We start from the raw sequence: 18,754 nt of genomic DNA, 5'->3' as shown, positions 1-18,754 counted from the left end.
CGGAAAACTGAAACTGAAACCCCATTTCATGCTGTGAATGGGAAAGAATAGAGGCGGACAGGCGCGTCAGCCTCACCTGGGCACTGCGCATGCAGTTAAATCTCAGGGATCTGGGAAAATATGCCAGACATTAACAGTGTAATGTCCTCCAGCATTTGAAATAACACTGTGTGTTTCCTGTTTTTTCCTAAGGTATTATATTTTATTTGTTAAAAAAAAAAAAAAAACAGGTTACATTGGAAGGTACTTACCTAAAGCTCGAATGGATCAATTTAAATAGGAAGATGGAATCTGTTATATGGGAAAAATCATCATATTCAATGCCCTCTAGCAAATATTTCCTAAGTGCCCACTGTGTGCCCGGTATTACGTTAGGCACCGGTGATTAAAAAGGCTAAACAAAATAATCTCTGTCACAAGGAGGTCACAGTCTTATGGAAGGGCAATTATCATACAAAGCATAATATGACAAGTGTTATGACCCACAATTTACAAGTGGAATGGAAACACAAAGAAGAGGGCATCAAAGGGAATCATGGAAGGCTTTGCAGAGTAAGTGACCTTCAGGATGGAGAAAAGAAGGAGACTTCCTAATGTGGAAAATAGCAGGAGACACTCCAGGCAAATAAATAGTATATGAAAAGTCACAAAGGGAAGAAAATTGCAAGTCAATTGTTATGACTGGAGTGTAGATTGAGAGGTGTGTGTGTATGGTAGTGGTGGTGAGGGGGTAGTTACAATTCATAAGGTAGATACAAAGCAATTGGGGAATACCTTATGCAGTCTGGAAGAAAGTTTGGATATTATACTAAAGACAATGAGAAGCCATGCAAAACTTTCAAGCAGAAAAGTACCTGATTTGATTCATGGGTTAGAAAGATTTATCTGGAGGCTCTGTGGAGGATGGATGAGAAGGTAGGGGGTCAGTTGGAAAGCTACTGCCATATTCCGTGCATGAGATCATGAGGATCCAAAGCAAGACAACAACCATGGAAATGGATAGAACGCCATGAATATGAAAGCATTTTTAGAGGTAGGATCCATAGGGCTTGATTACTTATTGCATTTGTATGAGGACATATGTGAGATGAAGCAAGAAACGATTTTCTGCTTTGATGACTGGCTGGATGTTAGTAGCAGTAAAGAGGAGTTGGCAATAAAAAAGCAGAAACAAATTTGTAGAGAAAATCAATGGTTTGATTATGTGGAATTGAAGTTTCCTGGGGGTATCAAGTGACTCAGATAAACATCACTGGGGTTCAGGGGACAGATGAAGTTGAAGAGGTTGAGATTATTGCTGTGGGATGCACTTATAAAAGTGAGGGGTGTCTGGGAGGAGATATTTTCTCTGTAGTCCAATATTAAAACCCCCAAGTAACACTACTCTGGAAAATGCAATATGCAAATAGTTCTTTTTATTATTAGCATTAGGTTATGTCGAATTTTAAAATATTTACACTTAAAGACAAAATATCTGTACAATTATTACAATTGGTTTCACTAAATCAGCAGTGACAACACATTATCTATACTTTTATATTAGAAAACAAAATGAAGTCAACAAAATAAAATTACTGAAACTCCACTGTGGATCAGGATACAATGTGTCCAATATTAACTCACACTTTCCCAATAAGTGTAAAAATGAATATGGCATTGCTTGGACAACTTGTTTCAACAGTGAATCCTCTAATACTATTTGTTCAATAACATATACAAATTCAAAACTGGCAGGTAGGAAAAAAGGTTACTTTGTTTTTTGCAGATATTGTACTTGTAAAAGAAAGTCAAATTAAGCATATGTCACACATACCAAAGTCTTACATTATGCCTTTCTAATACAGGCAAGTGAAATATTAACACATAGTATTTAAAATAATAAATATATATTTTATTGACAATAATTTGGAATGTTAGAGATACAAAATTTTATGTACAATTATTCAGATTAAAACATTTAAACCTAGGTTTTATTTACAAATATTTATCTTCCTCTCCTATTTGATGTTTTGGCTCAAGAAGAGTTAAAACAGATGCATCTGTAGATATATAGTTGAGAGTGTGTGTTCAGTCACTTGGCTCTGCGATAGTAATCTTATGTACCATGTCAGACAAATTTTCAGACTCCAGATCCTCTTTGCCATTATCTGAATTTCCTGATGAGATATAACAACCAGAGTCCCTTGGGCAGTCATCTAACTGTGACTTATTTAAGGAGATGTCTGAGCTCAAGGATAGGGGCATAAGTTCATTTTCTTGCTCTTGAATAACTGTAAATGGAAAAGAGAGCAGGAGTTAGGTAAAGCAACACAAAATCTTATTCATGTACTCATTCACTTTCAAGTATTATCCTATTTTAACTGTTCTAGCCATGACTTCATTACAACGGAAAGTTCTGCAAGTAAAAGATATCTTTGTTTATTTCAAAAGAGAGATTTGCACTCAAATATCCAAGCTACTGTTTTATTAGAAGCCAAAATTTGCCCTTCACTCTTCACTTGCAGTTTCATGGAATTCATGTGCATTTCCTGCATAAAGCAAAGATCAATATGGACTCTCATTTTACATTAATAATAAGCTGCCAGAGAAAGCAGATTGTATCCACAGTGTGACTGATGCCTTGTCCAAATACTCCTTAAAGTATCATTACAAAAAGGCACTTATAGTTTAAATGCACAATCCAAGTCAATAGTGATCTTTGTGAATAATTTTAGATTCATGATAATCTGGATTAATTAAGAAATTATCACTATGAGTAAGAATGTACAGTAGGACTTCAATTATTTGGAAGTTACCTAATAAAACTTTAAATATCCAGAGTTTTCCTATGTTTGCATGTATCACAAAATAGATGTAAGAAACCAGGTTGCTTTTAGAAAGTAAAACACCAAAATTTCCACTGAATCTACCTTATGAATATTTAGTCTTCCATAGCTTTGTCTGTAGTCCTGAATAATAATCATTTACTTTCAGATTGATAATTCTGCATTCTTAAAGCAATGTTCTATATTCAACAGGCATTATCTTTTAGAAAAAGATGAATATTAAGGATGTAACGAAATATATTTTGGAAGAACCCCTAAGCAGCCTGAAGTTCAAATGTTACTCTTCTCGATTCCTTTAGCGTCAACTTTCTCTCTGTCCAAGTGACGCTGAGCTCCTTAGAGAAGAAATAGGTCTCAGGGACTGCCTCTTAGCTGCAGTACCATATCTTCCTCTTTCCCCTTCTAACACTGGGGCTTCACCACAGTAGGTATTTGAATAGCTCCTTGTTGAAAGAGCCAAACACACATTTAAGGTTGGGAAAAGAACTCTGCCTACAGAGGGTTTGCACTTCATCCCATTCCAGTGAGAATAAAGTAAATCCAAACCTCGAAATCCTTCAAAGAAGGAAAATGTATGATTTTCTTCAATAGGCTATTATAATGCTAATTAATTTATATCTAGGAAATCTACTCTTTATCTTATGTATTATATATACATATATATCTTGCTTTAAAATGCATTTTCTAGTTTCCATATGTTTTGCTAACATTAGTTTGCGATCCACTGTGTGTCTGATTGCCATCAACTTCCATTACAAATGAGAATTGTGCCGTAAGTTACCCTTGTATTAATGAATTAACTTCTCTTCAATACTTATAGAATGGTACTAGTTATGCACCATCCATGGGAGAAATTGAATAGTGTTACTTAAAATATGTTCTAAGTTCTGTAGTTTCGAAGAAGAAGACTGGTTGAGAAAGGCTGGAAGAAAATCATAAAAATTGCTTCTTAGTCTACTCATCTTCAGAATGAGTCATAACAGTTATTTTAACCTTTTCCTTAGGGCTTGTATTTGCAACAGTGAAACCATATTCATGCCATTCTTCTGAATCTTCACATTTGCCCCACAACTTCATTTAACTATAGATTCAAATATCAGGTATTTGTCTAGTGATATTATAACTAGTGCTAGGTATAAGATGACAATTTTAATATGCACCTATCGTGATTATTATTTTTAAATTTTAGCTACCATGGAAGCATTTTGTGTTCATTATTCATAACAATCTTTAAGTTTGGGAGGGTTTACTTATTATTCACTAGTCTTTCTGAGTATCAGTCATTCATTCTTCTTTCTAAGCCCTTTTTTTTTTTATGAAAAGGCAGCACTAAAATGGGACCTCGTTCTCTGAAGAATTGCTTTCTGTCCTGCCTCTGCTTTTCTATCTTATTGCCACTGAAATGAAATGAGCCAGCTCTGTGTTCCATTATCCAAGTGTTTCTAGAAAAGGCCAGAGGAATGAGTCCTTTTGTATGCATTCTACCACATCAGCAGTGATCATCCTATTTGGAGTGCGAACCTCTTAGTCATAATGATTGTGGGGATAAGGCCACATTTCCCCAGATTATGTTTGGGCCAATATTACCTCAATGCAAAATTAAAAGAACTGATCTACTTTCCTTCACATTGATATCCTAAACAAGATTTGGCATAATGAAAACTGTTTGTTCCCAATACTCTGTTCTATTTAGGCTGATTACCAATTGTGGGACTCTCTTCAGGATATGAAACAGAGTCTTTAAGAACTATAATTTCCAAAATTAGTTCTTCTCCTTTTTAAAAAAAAAAAAAGTATTTAGCTTGTTATTTCACCCCCAGAAGCCTCTGTGCATTCACCTCAATGGGGAACAAAGTAAATAAATTAAAAACTGTCTTTACCAGAGAATATGTCATTGTGTAATATTAGTAATAAGAATGTATTTGTTTTTATTTCCACATGAGAAATGCCATATCACATTCTCTAAATTCTAGGAATAGTTTTGTTTTAAACACAGGTCATTTATTGTAGAAACCTTTCATCCGCAGTTTTTATGGAAAAAGAAAATAGTTTCTCAGTATGAAAGTTACGCAGCACAGTAATTTACAGAACAGCAGTAATTTGCTAAATGATTTCCTAGTGAAATGAAAACATGACTGTGCCTCCTCAGATGCTTCCCACCAGGCTTGCAATAATTTCAGGCAGGTGATCAGCTGGAACCCCTCAATTGTAACTATAAAAAGGCAGGTCATTATGTTCTATTACGGAGATGAAAGCTATATTGCATTCACTTTTGTATTTGGAGGATCGAGATTTTCCTCTTCTTGTTTCTTTGCATCCTGACACTAATGACAGGGATTGGCGCAAACCTAGGTCTTGTGCTATGGGTGTTTCTTTCCTGCAGAGGAGATGAGTTCATACTAATGCATCCACATTTTCTTTCTAAGTCATTTAGTCCCTTCACGTGGCCATGAAACAGAGTAAAGCTAACTGGTCTACCCAGAAATTGAAACCATAACCTTCATCAGTTTTGTCCCATGGTTCAGTCATCTGGGCTAACCAGGCAAGTAACACATTGGAATAAGAAACAGGTTTGCCTACAAAATTACGGACTTCCCATAAGATGTTTCAGGGCATCTTTTTATACTAAAACGTTTTGGATAATACGCTAGGTTTAAAAAAGTATACATAATTCATGCATTCTATTATTAAAATTATATAAAAACATATACATATGCATACAATTTACAAACAAAAGTGTTCAAATTTGTTAATTTCCCCTCTATTTCTAAGGTCATCCACATTGCTTTTTAATGAAAGAATTAAAATGGTATAATTTTTCAGTAAAGCCCCCAAATGATTTGTAAATATCTTAAAGGCCATACATATCTAAATTAGAATACACTGATTAAATAATTTGAAAAAGGGTCTTTCTTATTGCTGCATAATAGGAACTCCAGAAAGCTGTATAATTCTGTACTCTATGTAAAAATAAAATGATAATATTAAAAAATTATTTAGGAAATATTTTATCATGAAGAGGTAATTTGCATATTAAAATAATTTATTTCCTACCAAAATTGTTACAGAATTGTATAAAGCCCATGAAAAAACATTTTAAGATAGGTATCAATGTTGAAAAAAAAAAGGGTGGCATGGTGATGAAAACAGAAGACGGCTAATATAATTATTCACAAAATAATTATATTGGAGTTGTGACATTTAATTAATTAAGAAAGACAATCTCAATTATACTAAAAGTGAAGATAGTTTTAAGGAAATAAAACTGGATCCTTATTCTGGGAAAAAATTAATAAAGAAGAGAAATCTGCCCCGCCTTTACATATTAAAAAGTTAAAGATTCAACTTTGATGAAAACTAATTTTTGTCTTTACCATTTTGTTTGCCTTAGCTTTGAAGGCTCTCTTTCTTTGGGCCAAGTACTATAAAATTATGCAACCTTGGCCGGGTGCGGTGGCTCAAGCCTGTAATCCCAGCACTTTGGGAGGCCGAGACGGGCGGATCACGAGGTCAGGAGTTCGAGACCATCCTGGCTAACACGGTGAAACCCCGTCTCTACTAAAAAGTACAAAAAACTAGCCAGGCGAGGTGGTGGGCGCCTGTAGTCCCAGCTACTCGGGAGGCTGAGGCAGGAGAATGGCGTAAACCCGGGAGGCAGAGCTTGCAGTGAGCTGAGATCCGGCCACTGCACTCCAGCCTGAGCGACAGAGCGAGACTCCGTCTCAAAAATAAAAAATAAAAAAAAAAATTATGCAACCTTGAAGGCATAGGAAAATTCCTGGCTAAAGGAATTTCTCAATAAATAATTTTTTAATAAACACAATGATATTTAGATGAATTAAAGAAAATTAGAACTAAAGAAGAGCAAAACAGGAATTTTGTTAAAATTTAAATGAGAATACCTCTAAGCTCCATCAATCATCCTCCTGTTTTTCTCTATCCTGGGGCCATCTCCAAAGAGGGAAAACCCAGGAACACACATCTCAGGATGACTCAAAACCTCAACCTCATGTTTTAACCTCACTGGAGTCACTCAAATGAAAACCCAGCTACTGTTCAGGTAACTATGGCTATATTTATTTGTCCAGAGGCAGCATTATCCATGGAGGAAAATTTAGTGGACAACATGGCATTTCTCTCCACTATTTTTTATTTCATCTAAAGCACATTCTTAAGTTACCTGAACACTTTAATTCTCCTAATAGCAGTGACTATTTGGTGTCATTTCACTTGAATACTAACCCACCTTTTGGAAACACAACAACAAATGAAAAATAGGATTCCATTCATAGGAAAATAACCCGTTGCTTCTGTTCCCCTGAGGCCATGAGAGGATATGGAGTTGAAATGACTTCCCCTGCTCTTGCTTGTCTCTTTTTGGAGCCTAGCTTCTAACGAGATGTGTACCTGGAAATAGATCTTTTCGCTCTCAGCCAGGGCAATCTCCACTTCCACTGTGCTAGGTACTTCAGCAGCGGCAGAGGCATACTCACTCAAGATCACCGTAACTCAGCACCTACCTGGGCAGTCTCATTAGACTGCCCCTCTCCCCAACCACACACCCTATGGAGGCCTTTGGTCCCAGGAAATATTTATCCTCCTCAGTTAAAGTTGTCATATTATACTGACTATTTTGGTAATGATGAAATAATGTTTATAACTGTCACACATTATTTAATTACAGGCCTTGGAAAGTCAAGTTCATATTTCTTACAGGTTAATTAAACCCATTTACTTGATGAAGGAGTTAAGAACACATTACCCTAAAATATGCTGCTCTGGCATATTGACTATTTTGAGTTGAAGACACTTGAAGAGAGCAGGTGCAAGAATATCACTCTGACTTTCTTTCTTTTTTTTTGAGAGAGAGAGAAATAGGGTCTGGCTAGGTTACCCAGATTGGTCTTGAACTCTTGGGCTCAAGCAATCCTCCTGCCTCAGCCTCCCAGAGTTTTGGGATTACAGGCATGAGCCACCATGCCCAGTCTGACTTTCCTTCTGCTACTTAAAAGCAGATGACATTTCTATGTGAAAGCCACTTTCCCTCTACCAGAAGGAAAGTATCGTTCCTATCCTCGGGGACAGGAAGTTGAGGCGGAGGGAAATCTGTACAAACAAGCAATGTTAGACAAGCCCTTATCTTTGTACTGCCCCACCCAATTAGCTAGCCTATTTCAAGCTTCTGTGACTTGCCACATTTTCACAACTTGTTACTCTTTTTCTACTTCAGTATACAAGTGTTCAACTCTAACTGCATCTTTGGGTCTTCATTTCCTATGACAGCTCCCTTGCCACATGAAATTTGTGTTAAATAAATTTGTGTGATTTTTCTCTTATTGGTCTGTCTTATGTCAATTTAATTTTCAGCTGTTGTAAAAAGCCTAAGAGGGTAGAGATAAAATTTTGCCTTCCCTATGGTAAAAAACTAATCTAATTTCATTATGTCTAAAATTATTACTTTTGACAAAAATAGGATTACTCTGCGTATTATTGGTCTACAATTTGCTTTCACATTTAACATGTTTTTGAAAAACTTTAATATCAGTAAACAGCATGCTATATCATTTTCCTAACATAACACCTTCAAAACTACTTTATTGTTTGGGTATATCTTAATTTATTCAACAGGTTAATTATTGATGGAAGTCCCTATTGTTTTTAGTTTTTACCCAAAACTACTAGATTTTTAGCTAGTATTTTTATGCATTTGTATCTTGAATTTAGTAGAACAAATACTTAGAACTGGAATTTCTGGATACAAAAGTGTGCATATTTTAAACTTTGATTGTGTGTTACGTTATTACCTTCCAAAAACATACTTATTTACACTCTTGCACACACGCATGCACACATGCATGCTTAGCATATTCATAAAACTAAATCTTGATAACGTACCCGAATACCGATCTGCTTATTACAAATACTTGTATGTGTGAGGTGGGATTGCAGGCAACTTTATCTTTATAATAATAGAAGACTGACTTACTATTTGGGGATCTTTTGACCTCCTCGTTCATCATTTACCCATTTTACGTGCATTTGTTAACCATCCACTAATGCAAATCACAGGATAGGGGCTTGGGGAAAGCACATGGTAATAGAAGATTCGGTCTTGTTTGGCCAGGGTAATCATTACAATGCTACGTGTAGTATACAATCACAGTGCAATATAAACACAGGTATAGGAGTGCTCTATATGTGCGGGCATTAGCTCTCTAATTTAGTCTCCTTATGTGACTAAAGTGAAAAATCTGCGAACACTTTTCATTGGAAATTTTCTGGTAGAAAAGTGAGAATCCTTATGCTTTATTTTGTAGTTTTTTTGTGTGATGCAGAATACGGCATCCATCATGAATGAAAGTTTAGAGGTAAAATTAAAAAGCAATCTGAAGAAATTAAATTGCATGAGGGCGAACAACTATGACTATAGATATTAAACACATACAAGTAAAATGCCTGCATGCTTTCTCTACTTTCTGTGGACAGGTAGCATAGCTTTTCTTCAAAGCCGTATATTTCTTGAATCTAGATGCAAATCATATGGCAAGTGGGTTGGAAACTCCAGGTACACATGTCAGGGGCTAGGGCACCAGGCTATGCTGGCACACTGTTAGGCCAACTGCTGGACTGCTGCTTGGCATAACTACAAATCTCCCCTGCTGACAGCTCGTGTTCCAGGCTCCTGGCTGCGGCCCGCCATTTGCCCTGCATCGATTTGGGCAGGCAGGCAGGCAGGCAGGAAGGCACAACTGGGGATGCTTGAGCAATGAGGGGCTGCTGTGACCACAGCTGGTATCAAAGTTCTGGCACACAACCCACCCTTTCCCCTTCCTCCTCATTTGGCACTGCCGCCAGAGTTTGCAGGTGCCTCAAATGCATTGTATATAGATTCTGTAAAGTTTGCTTATTCTGTTACATCTTTTTTCAATTTTAAATTTAATTAGCCCTGTAATCTAGAGCAAACAAGGTATTTCCATCACCCATTTTCCCCAAGGACAATAGTACACATTCTCATAGACACAATTTTAAGACACATCGACACATCAAAGTACTTCTAAATGTGGAAAATGAGGAACAAGTGCAGAATAAAGAGAAGATGTCTACTATAAACAACAGTAAACCATCTTATTATTCTAAAGAGGCGCTTCAGAGTAAGGCAAAGGGGCCTTGAAGATTGTGTTTATGGAACAACAACAACAACACGCATACAAACACACACACACACACATTCTCTGTTCTTTTTTTTGAGAATATTTACTCCCAAAGTAAATGAAACATTTTTAAATTCAGACGACAAATAGAAAAAGCCAAATGTGCACAAAATAAACAGATCCTGCTCTCTTGTCCCTTCAAGAGCTGCATCTCATCCCAGTTTTTTTTCTCCTTATAACCTTATCTAGATTCCCAGTTGAGGGAACCAATGACCTAATTCCTCTCTGTTCTAATGCAACACAGGAGCAAGTTCCAAATATCTATGCTGGTCTTGCTGGGACTGCAGAACCCCAGGGTGGTTATCCTCCTCCAGAGGTAATCCTGTGATCAGTGCTAACACCACATGCCAGCCCTTTTATCAGCTTGTTGGAGAAGCATCTTTACTTCCCGCCAAACAGTGACCTAGATACCATCTCACACCGGTTATAATGGTGATCATTAAAAAGTCAGGAAACAACAAATGCTGGAGAGGATGTGGAGAAGTAGGAGCGCTTTTACACTCTTAGTGGGAGTGTAAATTACTTCAACCATTGTGGAAGACAGTGTGGCGATTCCTCAGGGATCTGGCACCAGAAATACCATTTGACCCAGCAATCCCATTACTGGGTACATACCCAAAGGATTATAAATCGTTCTACTATAAAGACACATGCACATGTATGTTTATTGCAGCACTGTCCACAATAGCAAATATTTGGTACCAACCCAAATGCCCATGAATGACAGACTGAATAAAGAAAATCTGGCACATATATACCATGGAATACTATGCAGCCATTAAAAAGGAAGAGTTCATGTCCTTTGCAGGGACATGGATGAAGCTGGAAACCATCATTCTCAGTAAACTAACATAGGAACAGAAAACCAGACACCACATGTTCTCACTCATAAGTGGGAGTTGAACAATGAGAACATATGGACACAAGGAGGGGAACATCACACACCATGGCTTGTCAGGGGCGGGGGGGCTAGGAGAAGGATAGCATTAGGAGAAATGCCTAATGTAGATGAAGGGTTGATGGGTGCAGCAAACCACCATGGCATGTGTATACCTGTGTAACAAACCTCCACGTCCTGCACATGTATCCCAGAACTTAAAGTATAATACAAAAAAAAAAGTATAATCCAGTTTACATTTTCAAGGTCAAAGTGGGTACAATACTATCTATGTTGGGCTAAGAAGAGAAAAGGAAAAATGCTTGCTTTAAATCTTAGAAGTCTGTTTTTTTTTCCCCATGTTTTGTACCCCATCCTTTTGGTCTCTCTAGATACATTCAAGTCTCACGTAGGACTCGTCGTCTTTTCTACATTATCTCAAAATTTTAGCTCTTATCCTCATGATACGTGGCAATTTTGCTCAACTTTTATATTGAATGATTAGCAAAGCAGATCCTTTTATGTTCTCAATCTAACAAACAATGAAACACCAAACTAGGAATTTATTGCGATTCCTCAAACTGACATCATTCAATGATCAAAATAAAATGCATCCATAATATCCTAGAAAATTTACATGCCCTATTCTTAAAAAAAAAAAAAAGCAAACTATTTTTAACCTTTAACGTGACATGCATTTGTTCTTAACTGTCTCAGTTTTATATAACCATATACTCAAGGTCTTTATCATTCAAGGTACAGGAAGGTTGTGCATTTAATCTTTAGCATGGTTGTAGGAGATATGATTCACAGAGTAGAAAATAGATAAAAATAAGCATGCAGCCAGCATGGTGCCAAATCATCAGAACTCACCATCTTATCAACAAATGGAAGTCATTCTTCTTTATTTCTTGAGCAAAGCAGTTTCATATAAGATAAATAGCTTTCAGTCAGAATAGCCTAACATGCAATATGCATCTTTTTGACATGTATATTCTAATACTACTCTAAACCATAAGATTAAAATAAGAAAAATCTCAAGGTAGTGTGTTGACAAGAAGCACTGGTTGAATCTGTATTTTTTTTTTCCATTTTTCATCTCCCAGAATTTGGCTGTGTGTATGTTTGTACCTTACGGGCTGTCATTAAGTAATCAACTTCTAGTGACCTTCAAGTATCATTTTCTAAAGTTTTATGCAGGGGAATAATTTCTGGGGCATGTCCTTTCTATATCAAATATATATCAACTATCAAAAACCATTTAATGCTTTGGAGATACTATGTTTTGTTTTCAGAGACCAGGATATGGCAGAACATGTTTCTAATAGATGTAAGAGACTGAATTATAGATTTGTGAGCTTCAAAAAGCCACTTAGCTACTGGATTTTCATCTTCTCATCTTGCAACGGAAGAATTTTGCGTCAGGTGTTTCTTGTTTTTTTTTTTAATTACACCAGCTCTATAAATAATGTTACCGTCTATGAGTAATTGTTCTTTTGTTAGCATAGAAAGGAGACAGGTGATGAGTGAGGTGGAATGAAAAAATTAAGGAGATGCAAGCCTTTGGCACTGAACCCATCTTCCCTCTGTGGGTCCCTGGGGACACTGGTCATTGCTGAAAGTGCTGCTTGCCCAGGTTCCCAGCCCCTTCTCTCCACAAACCCTGTTGACAGGCAGCCATGGTAGCCTCTCGTCTTTCACTTTCTGATATAGAAAACTGAACTAAAGCCCTTGAGACAATTGGTGAAGTAGCAGAAAACTTCAATTTTCAAATATTCATTGCTTTCCTATTGGCCAATCTGCACATGTGGCGGAGTTTATAGCAGACTCCCTTTGATTAAATCTCCATCTCTGCATTCATCTAGCTGTTTGACTTCTTTGAAATTAATCTCCCAATTTATTCCTCATCTGTAAATTGGATAAAATACCTAGATGTGTGATATTATGGAAGAAAAGCAATTATTTACAACTGTTCAAAAAATACTCTTCTCCTCCCTGTACTTCATGGCCAAATCATTTTGGAGAATATTGGCGATGAGACTGGACATTGTCCATAATAAAACTCTATAGACTCTATTTCTAAGCCAACCATTGTTTAGTGAGGATCCATGTCTTGAAATGACAAGATGTGAAGGAAACTGACTCCTTTACCTGAAAGAACTTACTATATCTGTTTATACTGATCAGTTTTGTCTTGACTTGAAATATTGATTAAATTGGCTACTTTCTGAAGTTTGAACTTTGTCTGCCTCTGTGACCACATCTCCCTCTCTTTTCCATCTCCCAGCCCCACACTTCAAAGAAAGCATGTAATAACCTAGGCCTGATGATGAAATCAGTCCTGCTGATGTCAAATTAGTTATGTCTGTGAAAGCTCTTGGAAAAGGATGATAAGAATAAAGTAAAAAACAATTTCTTAAAAAGTAAACTACTTTTCACTAGATAAAAAGTCAGTGTATAGGGAGCATGTGCTCTGCCTCAATTTTGTGGGACTTATGAGAGACAGTATAGAATAGCCCACAAAAGGACAATCAGGAGGCCTGGTCCCTAAATAACGCTTTCCTCCCTCCTCATATATAAAGTTATTCATATATAAAGTTATTTATATATAACTCTCCGTTTGGCTGTTACTTGTAGTGTTAGAAAGTATAACATAGCAGCACATACACTGGGTTGGAATCCCAACTCTACACTTCACTAAGGGAGTGTTTTTAGACAAGTTACTTACTGTCTCAATTTCTCATCATAAAAATGAGGGCAGTACTGTCTAAGTCAAAGAACTGGGGTAAGTACTCAAGACAATAATCAGGAAAGACCCTGGCCCAGAGTCTTGCTCAGAGCACACATGTTTTAAAAAATGTAGTTAATAATTTCTAGTATTATTTTTACTGCTGGGTGTGGTGGCTCATGCTTGTAATCCCAGCACCTTGGGAGGCCGAGGTGGGAGGATCACTTGAGGTCAAAAGTTCAAGACCAGGCTGGCCAATATGGTGAAACCCCATCTCCACTAAAAATACAAAAAATTAGCCGGGTGTGGTGGCATGCCTATAATCTCAGCTACTTGGAGGCTGAAGCATGAGAATCGCTTGAACCCTGGAGGCAGAGGTTGTAATGAGCCGAGATCGTGCCACTGCACTCCAACCTGGACAGTGGATTTAGACACTATCTCAAAAACTAGTAATATTAATAATTATTATTATTTCTAGTAGTAGTATTTTTTGATAGAGAAGGCTGGATTTGATCATCTAAGTTCCTTTTTATCTTTAAAGTTAGACTTTCCCCATTTGGTTGCTCACAAAGTACTCCTTCGAGAGTTTGACACACCCTAAGCTCAGTGTTTGGGGACCTGACCAGATTTGGCAGGAAAGGCAATCTGGATGGATAATTATAAAAAATAAAAGCTATTCTATCTTTACAACCCTGGTTGGTGTCGATAATATTCTGCAAATCTCCATGATTATTTCATCTTCAGTTAATACTTACAAATACAGAGAACCATCTCATACAATAAAAGTGAGTGCAGAATATTTTTGCAAGCTATTATAACATTTTGAAAGAGTACTATAAACATGTACAAGATGTGACTATGTGGTGATGAAATGAATTTTCCGTGTGGCATGAAGGCTCATTATCTTAAAGCCATGCTTTGTGCTGTTTTACAGAAGCCATGTGTGACATTTCTCACTAATGGCTTATGTTGTTACTAAATACTTGTCTCTCCCTCAGTCTTTGGGAATGCAGGCATCCACTTGCATGTAAATTAATACCTTTGCAGAATGGAAATGAGGTACCCAGAAAAGTCCTTTCATTTCTTGAGTCCAATAAGGAAATATGTTCCTTTTCCTAATTATATATTTGACCATAGTTATTGTTTTCAAACTTACATGGAAACACTTATTTTATGGGAAAGCATGCTTTCATGATCTCAGTAAATAAAATGGGGGCTTTGTTTCTCATGATTATACTATTTACACTAAACTGTGATTATCAGCTGGGGAGAAGAGTAGGTGTGCACACTTACTTTCTTCTTCGAGGAAGTTTTCAGCAGCTGACAGTAACCTTCTTCTGTCATCTGGGTTTTCAATATTTAATTCAATGAGGTGACTCTCTTTTATATCCTTTAAATCTTCTAGAGTCTCATAACCATTGAGCAAAAGTGTTGAGGTATATTCCTGTGGGACAAAAAATATAATGCAAATTAGATTCAAATATTTTATTTTTAGTTCTCTTTAGATTATAGAGATGCATATAGGAACCAAAGGTGCCAATACAACTTTCGCTTAACTTCACTTGTATTAGTTTTTGACATATGAACTCCAGGGCTCTTCAATGATTGTGTTGTATAATTCTCGCCTTTTGGAAGGCCAAATGTAAAGAGGAAATAATTACCTTAAGCTATACAATTCCAAATCATGGATCAATTCAATAGTTGGATCATGCATCCCATTTGGAAATTTTTCACTTCTCAACTAACTGAATTGGCAGAACTAGCATTACTTTAAATCTGTCAATAAAATGCCTCTAGCAGAGTAGTATGCTACAGTAATATTTCAGAAGCTACATCTCTTCTTGTTTTCATGATTGCGAAAGCATCTGCTCTCGAAATGTTCTTGGGGTAGGTTAAAAAATGAGTTTGAAACAGATGTAATTCTGTACAAAAAAGTGGGTGTAGCATTTTGGTTGAAAGGCATTATATAAACCAAAGGAATTCAAGACTTTCTATTTAATTGAAAACTTTTACTAAGCATAGAAGCACTGTAGTTGGGGCAAGAATTGTTTTCTCAGCATGTGTATTTTGTTCATCATTTGAATCAATATATATTGGTTTAAAATTCGTAAGTTTCTGATTTCAAAGTCTGTATGTTATTTTGAAATTTCTATCCTCTCAAACAAAATAAAAATATTAAATGAAGTTGAGTGCTTTTTCAACTTCCTCAGATTCCTCCCCCATTTTACTTGATCTAATTTCAATATCCTTATTTTAATTACTAAAATAGAATAAGAGGAAGTCTAAAAGTTTTAAGTAATCAGGAAGAACTTATGACTAGCCCTTTTTAACAAAAAAAAAAAAAAAGGAAGAAAAGCAAGAAGAGTGACAATTCTTTCTTTAGAAAAGTATATTCTTAGCACTGAATTAGAATAAAGAAACACAAATTCCTGTTCTGACATATAACCATTTAACTGTGGGTTCTTGGGGAAGCCATTTCTGTCTCTTAGACCTTGGTTTTCTCACAGGTCACAGAATAAACAGGATGCAGAGGCAAGGCGCTAACCTGTACATTCTCATAGGAATATCTCATTTGAGGTGCACCAATAAAATATAGGAAGGCTTAGATACTGTGTGTACAGACAGGAACATAACTAGATAATTCAGAAAAAAACAATTAAGAAAAGTGTAATTGACTATTGTCTTGATGAATTTTGAAAAATATCAAAGTACTTCTCAGTTAATTTTAGAAATGGATTGCAAAACTGTAAATTGATTGATACTAGATGTATTGTATGTACAGTATGTACACGCCATTTAACAAGGTAGATATTTCAAAAGATATTTGGTAATATAACAAGAAAATAATAACTGGGTGATAAATACAGACAACACAGTTTCCTTAACACAATCATAATGGGGTTTGATGATCACCGTTTTCCTCAAATTTTTTTTTAAATAATTACATTCAGTTATCTTCTCTCAACTTGATTTTGACCTCTGCTTTGTAGAAAATACAATTCCCTTTTCATTTTTCCTTTCACTTTTTTAGACTTACTTTATTTCTTATATTCTCTTTACCATTCTCATTTAGACATTTTATTAGGGCCTTTTATTCTCCTAGATATTTTTCATTGTTCATTGCATTTTCTCAACGTTCATCTCTATTGTCACTGCTAAATACTATTAAGGTATAGTCCAAGGGCTATTAGATCAAGACTTGTCCTTGCATAAAAATATGTCATAAAGGAGAAATAAGAGCTCTTCTAGGAAAACAGGCTTTCCTTTGCTTCTAAGTCTTGTATTTTTAAGCAACACAACACAAATACTGATCCACTCCCTTCAATTTGTCCATTTACATGCCGCCAAAAGCAAACAGGACATAGATTTGCTCACCTGAAGATGAATCCTCTCTAGGAACTCCTGCAGAGTCTTGGATTTTTCATTGTTACTCCTTCGGTTTGCCTTTATTTTCTTGGGGGCTGCTTCCTCTTCTGAGATGACATCCACATAAATGAATTTGAAGTTTCCCACTTTATTGTTCAACATTCCCGTCCACATCCCCATTGGTGTTTTGCAGATAATGTCTATGATATCTCCTTTCTAAGGACAAAGAAATCCATAAACATTAAGTTTCAGAGAACTATGATGCTATAAAAATTGGTAGAAAGAATGAAATCATAGAAAACTAGGATAATGAAGACATTATGCTAAAGCGGTTCAGATATAACAGAAACAAATCTAAACATTCACTTCTTTCAAAAGTTCAGGCTGGTGGCATGCTGGGTCACGCTTATAATCCCAGCACTTTGGGAGGCCAAGGCGGGAGGATTGCTTGAGGCCAGGAGTTTCAGACTAGCCTGGGTGACAAAGTGAGATCCCATCTCCACAGTTCTTTTTCTTTTAATTAGCCTGGCATGGTAGCATGTACCTGTAGACTGAGGTGGGAGGAGTTCAAGGCTACAGTGAGCTATAATCATGTCACTGCACTCCAGCCTGGGCAACACAGTGAGATCCTATCTTAAAAAAAAATTCAAAGAAGTTATGTACTAGTTACAATGAAGAAAACTTCAACATTCTTGACAAAAAGCTCTCACATAGTTTGATGACATGTTTCTGTTTCTGTTATTGTATCAATTTATCAACTTATAACTGGAGAGCACAGTGTAAGTTACAAAACACTTTTGCCTACTCTAAGTTATTTTTGCTCAGAACACACTTCTTAGATACATAAAGGGAGTATCATCATTATTAATTTAAATATTACAGAAAAAGGAACAGAGATATTAAATGACTTCTGAAGAGCTTGCAGGAAGTTAATGGCAGAACCAGAACTCAAGTCCAAGTTATCTGAACTAAAAAATGATGCTCTTTTTATTTTTACTGTCAAAGTAATATATATGTAACAAAGCTCAAGTTATCATTCCTGGAAGTGCTCCCCAGCTGGGGAAGGAGATGAAAGAGAAGTCTGTTACTCTATGTATTTCTAGTGCACCTGAAAAATTTATCTACAGTATAAAATAAACCCATTTCAAGAATTTCATCCATCTAAAATAAAGAAATTTTGCAGAATTCACGTAAAAGTATGTGTACACTAAGGATAAATTATGCTACTTAATTCCTTTTAAGGTACTCATGCTCTCCTCTTATTAAGAAGAGACAGCACTTAGATTGAGCTCACAGCAAAGTTTAGATTGAAGTACGAATGAATCATATTAGTATGGACAAATCAATTGGTTTTTTTCTTTACTCACATCTAAGACCATAATTAACTATAGGCTGCCAGTTATTGGCAAGGGTAGAAAACCTCATGGGGATGTGTCTTTGTAAAGAAAATTTATTTCTGTGCAAATATGATATCTATGTTCAAGAGTTATAGTTCCTCTGGCCGGGCGCGGTGGCTCAAGCCTGTAATCCCAGCACTTTGGGAGGCCGAGACGGGCGGATCACGAGGTCAGGAGATCGAGAACCTCATGGGGATGTGTCTTTGTAAAGAAAATTTATTTCTGTGCAAATATGATATCTATGTTCAAGAGTTCTAGTTCCTCTGGCCGGGCGCGGTGGCTCAAGCCTGTAATCCCAGCACTTTGGGAGGCCGAGACGGGCGGATCACGAGGTCAGGAGATCGAGACCA

General features: G+C 36.4%; 1 protein-coding gene across 4 annotated transcripts in view; it reads right to left on the bottom strand.

Annotated features, from left to right (window-relative positions):
* Window positions 1-1,393: 1,393 nt before the first annotated feature.
* SAMSN1 (SAM domain, SH3 domain and nuclear localization signals 1) overlaps window positions 1,394-18,754 on the bottom strand; it is a 103,272-nt gene continuing 85,911 nt past the window's right edge. For all 4 annotated transcript variants that reach the window (XM_011953432.1, XM_011953433.1, XM_011953435.1 and 1 more), the window contains 3 exons: window positions 17,017-17,223; window positions 14,935-15,085; window positions 1,394-2,270 (listed from right to left, as the gene is read on the bottom strand). In XM_011953432.1, coding sequence (XP_011808822.1) covers window positions 2,068-2,270; window positions 14,935-15,085; window positions 17,017-17,223 — 561 coding nt within the window. In that variant the 3' untranslated portion in view covers window positions 1,394-2,067. The remainder of the gene's footprint in view (window positions 2,271-14,934; window positions 15,086-17,016; window positions 17,224-18,754) is intronic.

Source organism: Colobus angolensis, unplaced genomic scaffold (assembly GCF_000951035.1).
Source record: "Colobus angolensis palliatus isolate OR3802 unplaced genomic scaffold, Cang.pa_1.0 Scaffold360, whole genome shotgun sequence".
Classification (NCBI taxonomy): Eukaryota; Metazoa; Chordata; class Mammalia; order Primates; family Cercopithecidae; genus Colobus; species Colobus angolensis.
Note: the sequence above shows the minus strand (reverse complement) of the source record. Positions and strands in the feature narration are given on the sequence as shown.